General features: G+C 43.7%; 1 protein-coding gene and 1 long non-coding RNA gene across 2 annotated transcripts in view; one reads left to right on the forward strand and one right to left on the reverse strand.

Annotated features, from left to right (window-relative positions):
• Adam2 (ADAM metallopeptidase domain 2) overlaps window positions 1–6,830 on the forward strand; it is a 53,432-nt gene extending 46,602 nt beyond the window's left edge. The window contains exons 19-21 of the mRNA XM_059273440.1: window positions 4,245–4,404; window positions 5,613–5,676; window positions 6,522–6,830. Coding sequence (XP_059129423.1) covers window positions 4,245–4,404; window positions 5,613–5,646 — 194 coding nt within the window. The 3' untranslated portion in view covers window positions 5,647–5,676; window positions 6,522–6,830. The remainder of the gene's footprint in view (window positions 1–4,244; window positions 4,405–5,612; window positions 5,677–6,521) is intronic.
• Window positions 6,831–9,213: 2,383 nt separating this feature from the next.
• Window positions 9,214–11,335, reverse strand: LOC131919295 (uncharacterized). Its single transcript, XR_009381213.1, has 3 exons — window positions 10,863–11,335; window positions 9,834–10,005; window positions 9,214–9,288 (listed from the first exon to the last, which is right to left on the reverse strand). It is a non-coding gene; the product is annotated as an uncharacterized LOC131919295 (long non-coding RNA).
• Window positions 11,336–12,287: the final 952 nt, after the last annotated feature.

Below are 12,287 nucleotides of genomic sequence, written 5' to 3' on the forward strand. Positions count from 1 at the left end.
GAGGGAAGCCCTGTCAACTGCTTTATCATCTGAGGAAAACATAACCCTGCTAACAAATTCATGTGTGCAAACTAGCAACAACAACAAAATCACTGAAGATCATCCTTTATAAATGCACATATAAAAATCTTTAACCAGAAGCTAGTTCATAGTGTATAGTTATCTGTATTCAAAAGACAGTGGTGGCGCACGCCTTTAATCCAGGCACTTGGGAGGCAGAGGCAGGTGGATCTCAGTGAGTTCGAAGGCCAGCCTGTTCTACGTAGTGAACTCTGGGACAGCCAGGACTGTTACACAGAGAAACCCTATTTCAAAAAACCAAAAAAAAAAAAAAAAAAAAAAAAAGAAAGAAAAGAAAAAGTTAAAATTCCAGATCAGGGTTAGGGATATAGTTTAGTGGTAGATAGTTTAGACAGCACGTAATAAGACCTTAAGTTCAATCCCAAGTACCTCCATGAAGGTAAAAATCCATACCAATGGGTATCTACTATAAGATTGTCAGTCAATTCACTATAGCAACAAAACACACCACAAAATGGCACTCATTGCTATGGTGATATTTTATTTTTACTGAAATGTGATTTTATTTATATGTTAATAAAGTTACCTGGGGGGGTCAGAGCTAATAGCAAGCCATAGCAGAAGTCTGGCAGTGGTAGCACACACGCCTTTAATCCCAAGCACATGACAGGCAGATCTCTGTGTGTTCAAGGATACAGCCAGCATGGAGACATACACCTTTAATCTCAATACCAACCATTGAGACCTAGAGGTCTGTATAGACAGGCAGTGATGAGGAGGTCATGTGGTTGGGTTTACAACCAATAAGAAGGCAGAACAGAAAGTCAATAAAAAGACAGATACACAGGAAGTAGGTCTCTTTTTCAGGGGAAGGACAACAGTGGCAGCGAAGGGTAAGAAAGGGTTTTTAGTATCAGCTTGTAGCTACTGCTCTGACCTCTTGGGCTTTTAACTCTACATTTGGCTCTGTGTTTCTTATTTAATAAGACTGTTACATCTACACATTGCAAAGTATTTGACACTTACTCCTGAGGATTTTGTTGTTATTGTTGCTATTTTGTCTTGAGACACTCTTTAAAGTAATCCAGAAGGATTTAAGTTTGAGTAAGGCATGGCTTTCTAACTGTTCCAAATGACCAGCCTTTCCTGGAAAAGCATGGTTTCTTTTCCAATAAACTTCATGCTCATGAAAGTTGTACAAGAGGACTGTATTTCAGCTTTCCCATATTGTTTTTCAGTTTGTTTAGAGCAGGTCCAACAAACAACCATGTCACTGTGAGGTCTCAGATGGAGAAGCGTGGCTGCCCATGTGCAGTGGTTTGTATAAGAATGGCCCTCACAGACTCCTGTGTTTGAATGCTTGGCCTATAGGGAGTGGCACTAATAGGAGGTGTGGCCTTACTGGAGGAAGTGTGTCACTGTGGAGGCAGGATTTGGGATCTCAGAAGCTCAAGTCAGTCTCCTACTGCCTTCAGATCAAGATGTAGACCTCTCAGCTCTTTCTCCAGCACCATGTCTGCCTGCACGCTGCCATGCTTCAAGCCATGACGATAATGGACTGAATCTCTGAACTGTAAGCCAGCCCCAATTAAATGCTTTCCTTTATAAGAGTTGCTGTGTTCACGGTGACTCTCCACAGCAATAAAAACTCTAAGATACCGTACTTTCTAGAATGACTCAAACTAGAAAGTGAGGCTTTTGTCCTGATGTTTTGATGGAGCTATATAAAGACCAACTGACTTGAAGAAGTTTCTGAAAGTGTTCAAAGCCACTTTTAGAAGGACACAGCACCATACACAGGCTATATAAAGGTGCTGTGAAGGAAACACTGTAATGTAATCACATACCTTTAAAACCAAATTGTCCCTCAGTAAAGCCAATTATGTAACCAGAGTTATCATGCCATGCTGTCTTTTAATACCAATTCCATGACTTCCATGGCTGACTGGGAACATGCGAAGAAGGCTTCTTCCTCTAACCACACCGACCTAACCTGGAGAATTCAGCAGAGTCACTGCACCCATGATGGCCTCCCGGCAGCAGGTACCAGCCTTTTGCATGAGGCACAAGAGAGCACAGGATCCCACAATCCTTTGTCATTTTTAATCATGTTGTCCTTTCAACAACTTGTTATGGACTCTATCAGTGGGTACCAGACCAGCTTGGCTATGGCCCTTTGAGAGACCCCAGCCTCTCAAACTAAGGACCCTATCAGCAATGAGGACTCTCAAAAGAAAGTTACCACCCCAGCTCAATGTGTAGAGTGATGGACCACCAATAAAGACCTCAGGGATTTGCTTCCTCAAGGGCAGTTGCCCCTGACTGCCCAAGTTCAGGTACCCAGAGTCACTTGTGGACCAGGAGCCAGACCAGAAATATAGAGAAGTCAAGATCCTTGACTCTGGTGGTGCAGACTGCCGGTGTCATTGCACAGGTTTTGAGGAGACAGCAGGCAAGAAGGAGACCCCAGACCCCGAGAAGAAGCTAAAGTGGGACAAGGGGGTCCCTGAGAACAGGACAGGGAAGCCAGGTTCTCTGCCTTGCACCCAGTCATCAGAAAAGGAATGACCTCACCTTCTGTGCCCAGACCCAGAAAGGGGAAAAGGAACTGGGAGATGTCTGTCTGTGCTGTTGGAAGAGTGTGTGGCTTGCTTGGACTCCTAGTTTTCTCTGCCTCCTACTGCTGGATCACAGATGTCCTCCACCATCAGTCAGTCCATGAGGTGTTCTTAAAACAGCAACTAGTACAATCCTCGGTGCTGCAAAGAGAGAAAGAGACAGAGAAACAGAGACAGAGAGAGAGAGAGAGACTGAGATTGAGATTCCTCACCTGCCACAAAGCAGTGAATAGACTACAGAGGATGATCTGGTCAGTTTGATAAATGATATCAAAAAATTGAAAACGACACATTGTATGATTAGCAATATTTGTTTTCCCATAAAATTAGGAACAAAACAGTGAAGTCTGACCTCACTGTATGTATTCAGTATGTTTCCTATGTCCTAGGCCTTAAACTAAGGAAAGAACAAGACAGGAACAAAGGACTAGAAAAGATGGCATAATGTTGCTTTTATGTGTGTGATACAATTAATCACAGAGAAAATCTTAACAGATTTGAAGAAAAAAAAAGACACTTCTCAAAGGTCTCACTGTGTAGCCTGTGGCTGGCCTGGAACTTACAATGTGCCAGGTTGGCCTCAAACTCCAGGGGATCCTCCTGACTCTGCTTACCAAGTGTTGCAATTAAGGCATGCAGCGCCATGCCCACCCAGTATATATTTTTTTCTAAACAACTTGCTCTTATTATTTTTTTTAATTCTGTGTATGTGTGTATATTGGGGCAGGGGGTATATGCATGTGAGTACACGTGCTTTCAGAGACCAGAGTGTTGGATCCCCTGGCTGTTGTGAGCCAACCAATATTGATGCTGTATGAAGTAGACCATTGATCTAAATGTGAAATCTAAAACTATAAATATTCTGTAAGGACTCTTTGAAAAAACAACTTGTAAGAAAGGGCATAAAAACATGTTGATTTTTAAAAAAAAAAAACATAATTTAGACCTAAAATATTATGTACAGCATTTTTTTTTTTTTTACCAGAATAAGAGTTTGAGAAGTCCTCACTGGTAACAAGGATCAGACTTCAATTCCTTCTGTCTATATCACCAGACAGAGACTACCTGGAATAGAAAAGTCTCCAAGGCAAAGCAAAGAGCATGGGCTGGAGAGATGGCCCAGCTATTAGTTAACAGTACTGTTGCTCTTTCAGAGGACCCAAGTTCGGTTCCCAGTAACCACATGGTGGCTCACAACCATCTGTAAATTCCAGTTCCAGAAGATCCAACACCCTCTCCTGGCCTCCTCAGCCACCAGTCACACACATGATGCACAAACATACATACAGATAAACACACATGGACATGAAATTTTTTTTAAAAATCCTTTAGAAAGATACATACAAGAAGAAAAACAAGGGGCAGGACTTTCTCACAAGGATTTGGAGAAGCTTAAAGGTGGGCGCTCTGATGCCATTATGTGATCTACATTATATACAATTAATCACATGTAATTATAAAGTTTGTATATGAAATTGTAACTATAAAGTTAAGGTCTTTTAAGTAGTATAATGCATTTGTTGTAATGGTCACAGCAGCACACAGCAACCTTTTTGCTGTAGCCCTAGCCATTGCCTTCTAACCCCTGGTACTTTTCTTTGCTAGTACGGTTCCGCATTGTAAGCCCTTACGTCCACAAGCCTATACGGTGGCCGTTCTTCTTGATCATCCCTGCCTACATTGTGATCTGTATCCTGATCGCCATAGTGGTAAAAGCCTGTACCAAGAGGAAAAGATGGAGGACCGAGGACTACTCAAGTGATGAGTGTGTGGATTTTGCATCTGTCTCCTTACCTTCATAATTAGTTGGTGTCATGGATTATTAACGGCATCAAGGCAGATGTAGCTAGTAACCCAGATTTAATATTTGTTCTTTGTGTGGCAATTGAGTACTTAATACATGAATGATTAATAGAATGAATAATCAGGTTTTTTTCAAACTCGGTTTTTAGTCCTATAAAAATTTAGTGGGTATGAAAGTGCCACAGCAATATCTGTTGCTTTTTGTGCTACTGAGGAAAAAAAAAAACACAACCTTGGGCCTCTTCAGGGTTGAAAGCGAATGAAAATTACTATCTCCCACTTACTAATATTAATTATTAAATATATATAAAATGTTGCTTAATTTTTATGTTTCTCCATTGTAAAGAGTTTTTATATGTTATTTTGAAAAAATGACAAAAAATTTCAGGGAAGTAGTTTTTCCTTTTATTCGGTTTTAGCTTTTTTTTTTTTTTTTTTTTTTTTACATAAATGAAGAACTAAGCAGCCAAAGGTGAAAGATAACAAATTACCTAGACTAATATGACTAAAAGACATGACACCAGGATGGTAGCAAGAAGATCAGGAGTTCAAGGCCAGCCTGGTCTACATAGCAAGTTCCAGCCCAGCCCTGAACGGCATAGTGAGACCCTGTCTCAGAAAAAAAACACAGGAGGGTGGTATGGCTGGGGAGATAGCTCAGTGGATTAGGTGCGTCCACACAAGCTGGAGTTCAGCCCCCAGCACCCACATGAAAACTGGGCAGGCAGCATGCACCTGACACTCCGCACTGTGGGATGGAGACTGGCTCACTCTCTAGTTCACGCTTAGCTGGCTTTCTTACACAGCCCAAGCTTACCTGCCTAGAGATGGTGCTGCCCACAGTGACCTGGGCCCTCCCACATCAACATACTCTCACAGGGATGGCTATAGACCAATCTGGTGGGATTCCCTCTTTCTATGTGACTCTAGGTTGTACCAAGTTGACAATAAAAAACCAAACAGGCCGGGGGCGGGGGGGGGGGGGGGCAATAAAGCAGTAAATTAAACAGCCATGAATAAAGGTCAAGATGAATGGCCAAAAAGGTTTACAGGCAATTTAGCCATTTAGAAATGTTAAGAAAAAAAAATGTTAAGAATGTGAGACTAGGCTCAGCCTGGAAATGTTGCATCACTGTCTCTAAGGGATTGTCTCTGTCTCTAACCATATAGGCAATTTGAAAGTGAAACTGAATCCAGAGACTAATCTGACAGCAAAGATTTCTACAATGTCAAGGTAAGTCTCCAACATTCCAACGGAAAGAGGGAAGGAGGAAGAGAAATGTATGAGACATAAAGAGTGGTAGTCATATAGTTCTGTAGAACACAAACAACTACTGACTACTTTGCAGTGTTATAATTTGTATCAATAACATGAGAATGTTATACATGATATCACAACTTATCACTGAAAAAAAAAATAACTCAGTCTTGAAGGCATAAAGTCTTGAGTTCTGTCGGCAGGACCCAAACTGAAAGCTGGAGGTGACAGCAGGGCTTGTAATTCCAGTACCAGAGGGACAGAGACAGGCAGACGGATGAGCCGAGGCTTGTGGCCAGGCCAGTCTAGCTGACAAGGTGGACGGCACCTGGGAGACAACAGCCAAGGGTGATCTCTGGGCTCCTCATGCCTGTGCACATCTGTGCATGGGTACATACGTACACACACACACGCACACGCACACGCACACACGCACACGCACATACACGCACATGCACACGCACATGCACGCATGAGTACACAAGCACACATATGCACACAGTTTCTCACAAGAGCCAGGCCTGGTGGTGTCAGCCTGTAATCCCAGCTTTTGGGTGGTGCAGGCAGGAGGATCAAGAGTTGGAGATCATTCTCTGCTACATAGAGTTCAAAGCCAGCCTAGGCTACATTAGACTCTGTCTCAAAAAAAAAAAAAATCATTGTTTACATCCTTTAGAATTCTTGAGTTCAAATGTTGGTCAGAGTTAAAGAGGCTTGGGTCCTCCATCATCATGAGGCCCAACTAGGGCCTTTGTTGCACCTAACATGGTTTAATCTGGTTAGCTCTATGGGTGACTCTTCTCCTTTATGTGTTCTTTCAGAGTAATTCTCTTCAGTGGACAGAAAAAAAAGTGGAAAAGAAAAAAATGTGCATTGTCTAATTGCCTGGGAGTCAAGCCTGCATATTGTGGTTTCCATCTGGCCAGAAATCATATCTCTCCATACACATGTATGATACATATATGTGGATATAATTCCATAAATGATTTACTTGTAAGAAATATATGATTATGAATTGTGTATTATACTTTGATATTTTAGCCTATTTCTGGTAGCCGGTAGGCATAAGTTGTATTATCTAGTAGGCATGTTACAGGGGAGGTTATAATAAAATAAATGTGGTACCCTGACTCAGTGTGCCTACCATCTGAATTCAGAGCGCAGCGGTCATGCTGTTGTGGTGTGGTCGATGGTTCATAACCAGCCCAAAGACACTGCTCCTAAAATTCAGAAGGCACTCTAACATGGTGTTTGTCAAAGACACATGCTGAAGTATGTGCAGTTTAAAGGGAGAGACAAAACACACCAGCAGGAGCCTACACAAGGGAGGACGGTGGACTTGAACTCTGGGAGCCTTTGTGGAGACAAAGAACAAAAGCACCAGAGTTCAAAGGTCAGTTTAAGAGGAAAATACAATAATAGAAAGTGTATTTTCAACTCTTTCTGCAATCCTAGGAACGGAGCCCAAGGCATCACACAAGCCACACAAATACTATGCCACTCATCCCCTATGAGTTTTAATGCACCTTCAAATTTAGTAAGACATTCAAATAATGTAATTAACAAAAGTAGTCTACTTGACCTATGGGACTCTGACAACGGGAAAATCTATACTATGTATGTATGTATGTATGTATGTATTGCATGTATTACAAAGAAGTAAGTTTGCTCTATCATGTGGAATATTCCAGATCATGCTTTTTAACGAAACTTAAGATAAATTCCCGGGGATGCCCATCAGCTGGTAAGAGCTGATCTAGCATGCCTTTGTGACTCAGTCCCAGCACAGAAATAACTGAACAGAGTTGCACATGCCCATGGTCCAAGCACCGGGGAGGCAGAGGCAGGAGGTAGAAGCTCACAGTCATTATTTTGGTGAGTTCAAGGCTAGCCTGGGCCCAACAAAAAAGAAAAGAAAAGAAAGAAAAAAGATAAATATAAGGTAAATATCTGATAAAATGCTTAACTCCCCTAAGTGTTTGAGAAAGCAATACACTCATAAATATATGAATTAAGAAGAACATTTAGGGCTAGAGAGATGGCTCAGTGGTTAAGAGCACTGACTGTTCTTCCAGAGGTCCTGAGTTCAATTCCCAGCAACCACATGGTGGCTCTCAACCATCTGTAATGAGAATATGTATATATAATAAATAGCTAAATCTTTTTTTTAAAAAAAAAAAGAAGAACATTTAGTGGGACTTTAAATGCATTTTGAACTGTGCCTTTTTTAAATATTATTCAAAATGTGTGATGTAGTTAGGTCTTGAGCTTAGACAGTATCTAAACTATTTGAAGATGCTAAAAGAAAAATTTTAAAGTTTACTATTTTGCACACATATAAGTGTGTAATATATACCCATATATGTATGTATGTTCACCTGCATGGACACGTGTGTTCAGGTGCACATATATGCACATATGCACATATGTATGGAAGCCAGAGATTGACCTGGGTGGGTGTCTTCCTTGATCACTTTCTGCTTTATTGCTGCGCAGGGTCTCTCACTGAACCCTGAGCCAGTCAGTTTAGCTAGTCTGACTCCTGAGTGCTGGGATTACAGGTGAGCTTTCATGCCCACATGGCTTTTATGTGGGTGCTGGGGACCCACATTCTGGTCTGCGTGCTTGCAAAACAAGTGCTTTATCCACTGAAACTCATTCCCAGCCCCTGGTCTACTGGGTTTTTTGTTTTGTTTTGTTTTGTTTTGTTTTGTTTAGTTTTTTTGGTTTTTTTTTTTTTTTGAGGAAACAGTGTAGAAATTAACAAAAAACTAAGAAAATTAAACCATTGAAAGTGAAGCCAAAATGGTTTATTCAAAATGTGAAATTAATAAGCCTGTTCTTCTGAAGATGGAGGAAAACTTCAAAGGCAGATATTATCATTATGTCATTAAGTAGAATAAGACATGTGCAGTCATGACAGATAAGAAAGTTGCATTTTTTTTTTTAGGTGAAATAGAAATCTTTTACTTAAAATAACACTTTGAAAAACCGATCAAAGCAGAAAGTTAATATCTGCAAAGGGCTATTACATTTTTCAAAACATACTCGTAACAAGAAGAAACGAAGTGTCAGGTCTGGGCAGCTCCCTCAGAAGCCTCACACATCCTGGTTGCTTTCACTGACCTCCTGAAAGCAGAAGTTGGCAAGCATCACTCAGTCCCTGGAATCTTCCTGGCAGAGCTAACAAGCTCTGAGCTACATGACCCAGGGCAGGCGTGTGACTGAGTCACGGTGTGGACCCAAACTTACTTGACTCCAAAGCCCACACAGTCCAGCCAAGCCATGCTAAGGGGAAGCATGGCCTTTATTCTGAGCACTGCCCAGGAAAAAAATGGAGGCAGACAAGACGAGCTCCCAGGCCTCTTGGGAAAGTGACCTTAGAGGAGAGATACTTACTAATAACTGTCCTGGAAGGACAAAGGTTCTGTCTTGGAGGTTGTTCCAGTTGATGGGAAAGAATCAGAGTCTGTTGTTGTGGTGCAGCAGCTGGCTTATCTGTAGATAAGATAAAGAGCTGGGAGAGGGCTTTGTTCTCAGGCACTATGAGTCCTGGCAGGGGCTTAGTTAGATACTCAAATGAGTGACCTGACCACAGAAAGGAGACTAGGGTGAGTCTACTCCCCTGCTGAGAGTGGTCCTGTGGGCTTATAACTGGGCTGGGGGAGCCTACCCACAAGGCTTGCTGCTGGCCTGCCCACTACTCTGTCGCTGAAGAAACCAGTGGGTAAAGAGACAGACTTCTTCTCCGCAGCTGTTCCCTTACCTGCAAAAGTTTGATGCCCCAGGATAGTCTCAAACAGGTGATAAGCGACAACTCTCAGGTCCCTCCTTCATACCTCCCTCCTTCCAGCCATCCCCACGGCCGTCTGGACACGATGAGTTGTTTTGAGGTGTCCACTACCCTCAAAGGAGACTCAAAGCTCAGTGCTGAAGGCAGTCTCCGTCTGCATGGCCTGCTGCATTTGCTGGGACAAGAGTGAGATCAGGCTCTGACTCAGCTCAGTCATTGCCCTAGAGTCCTACCCCGGGAGAATTTACTGTCTTAGCCTACAGATTTGCTTCATCCGATAAACATAAAAATGGGACCCCTTTTCTTCTCAAGAAGAGAAAAGCAAACTTTTTACGCATACCATGTCAGGAAGGGAAGCGGCGGCCAGGTCTCTGGCTGCAAAGGAGAACGCCTGTGTCGCTTTTAGCGTAGCAGGTTCTGTTGCTGAAGTGTTAAGATGCTCAATGTCCTTGCTTAGCCTGGGGACAGCTTCAGGTCTCCTCCTCTACCTCCCAACACTAGGTCCTCTTCACCTGTTGGTAACATTTCATGTATGTTGTTTTCATTTCTTTGAGGAAGAATGGATGGCATGTTTGAATGAAAAAAAAAAAAAAGAAATAAAAAAGAAAGGGCCGGGCGGTGGTGGCGCACGCCTTTAATCCCAGCACTCGGGAGGCAGAGCCAGGCGGATCTCTGTGAGTTCGAGGCCAGCCTGGGCTACCAAGTGAGTTCCAGGAAAGGCGCAAAGCTACACAGAGAAACCCTGTCTCGAAAAACCAAAAAAGAAAAAAGAAAAAAAAAAAAAAAAGGACCTGGCTGGTCCTAGCTATGGTGGAAGAGAAAGTCTATTATAGATGTGTGAGAGGACATAGCCAGAGGTAAGGAACAGGGATACCTGGGAGAATCCAGAGTAGACGTTGATACCATTCAGGCATCTGTACTGGCCTGCCCTTAGGGTCCTGACAGGATATATCCTCAGCTGCAGCCACTAAGAGCACCTGTACACCGCTATGGTTCCTTATAAAAGGCGAGCTTTGCCCACCTCCTGTCTCTTTCTCTTTCTCTTCCTTCGCTCTCTTCCCCAGGGACCGGTCTCTGCCCCCTTCTCTGCCCCTTCTCTCCCCTCCCTCAATAAACCTCCCACACGGGCCCTGTTGTATGGCGTGACTCCTTCCTGCCACTTTTAAAATAATACAACCTACGGTGCTATGACGCGGATAGGCTCTCCCGGCAGGGACCCTGAAACCCGGTCCACATGTGACAGCCCTACTTTCCCACCTAAGGGATCCCTGGGACTCTCCATTCAACACCGACGATTGGTACGCCCTCCCTTCTTCTCTTCTGGCCATTTCCCACGACTGAGGCTTCGTTTCTCGAGCACAGTCCTCACCTTCTGGCTTTTTCTCGAAGTCCTGGTAGCAGGCAACTGTGTCTCACTCGGGCTCTTAACCCCTCCGCCCCTGCTTTTTTTGATGATGATCCACTGAGCAGCCTGTGCCTCCCCCTCAGTCCTCACTGAATTTCTAGGACGCTAGTGATTCCAGCCCTTGGATCTTCTCTACCCCACTCATAGAAAATCGGCCTACCACCATACCTACCACCTGACTTAGGGCTAAACTTATCCGCCTTTGCTCCAATACCCCTTAGATATCAATTCAAATGGCCGCTTACTGGCACCCCATATCCCGGTATTTCACAGGACCTTTGCAACTTCTGCCAGCGATCCAATAGATGGACGGGGGTACCCTGTTCTCAAGCTTTCTCCAAGCCCTTCTCTCTGTTCTTTCTTCCTGCTCTACTCAGCTCCTGCTAGCTAGAAGCCTGCCTCTGTGCCTCCCTGTTAAGCTGCGTTTCCCCTGCCCAGCCTCTGCCAAAGCAGTTACATCATCACCTGTTGCCCGATCCTTTTCCACGGCATGTGCACCCTTCAAAAGTGCCCGCCAGGCACAGCCCATCATTCTCTTTGCCTCGTCTCTTGCCTCTTATTCCTCTCCTTACCTCCAATTCCCTCTCTTGCCTCTTCTTTTCTCGTTTGCTTCTCTTCCCTCTCGTCTGCCTGCCTCTCCCGAGTCCCCACTCCAACGTGGTCTTTCACTCCTTCACTCTCTCACTTTCGCTCTGCCCCTCCTGATAAACCTCTTGCACCAACTCTGTTGTGTGTGTGGCATGTTTGTTTAGCGGCATACCTTGACAGGGCATCCACTTCATGCTAGGACCTCACCTGCCTGCACCACCCCACAGCAGATCTGCTCTCTTCCACCCATAACTAATCTGCCTTCTTCACCAACAGATTTGCCTTCCATTCAGTACCAACAATTGGGTCTCTGGTGGGGCTACCTGCCTCTGACCATTCCCCTGGATGTGAGACTGGCCTCAGTATTCCTCGGACCAGGCAGTTGGGGAATCAAGAAAGAATTCTCCATTTTCTTTTTCTTTGCTCTGAGACCTGCTCGTGTCTGTCTGCTCTCTCTCTCTCTCTCTCTCTCTCTCTCTCTCTCTCTCTCTCTCTCTCTCTCTCTCCATCCCCCCTCCCCCCGTCTGTTTGCTGCAACATGTGGGTGGAGTCAGAGATGGAGAAGCCAGCTTCATCTGGCTCAGCACACACAGGTTTCCTTTTCTTCTAATATTTTCAAATCTTGTTTAATATATGTGTGTGTGTGTGTGTGTGTGTGTGTGTGTGTGTGTATGTACATGATTTGGATTTAACCCTGTATGTGTAAACGTAAGCTGGGTTTAACTCTGTGTGTATGTGTATGTAACTATTGTCTAGAAAAACATGTTTTAATAGAGCAACCATGTGGCTCTCCTCCATCTT

This window comes from Peromyscus eremicus, chromosome 9 (genome assembly GCF_949786415.1).
Source record: "Peromyscus eremicus chromosome 9, PerEre_H2_v1, whole genome shotgun sequence".
NCBI classification, from domain to species: Eukaryota; Metazoa; Chordata; class Mammalia; order Rodentia; family Cricetidae; genus Peromyscus; species Peromyscus eremicus.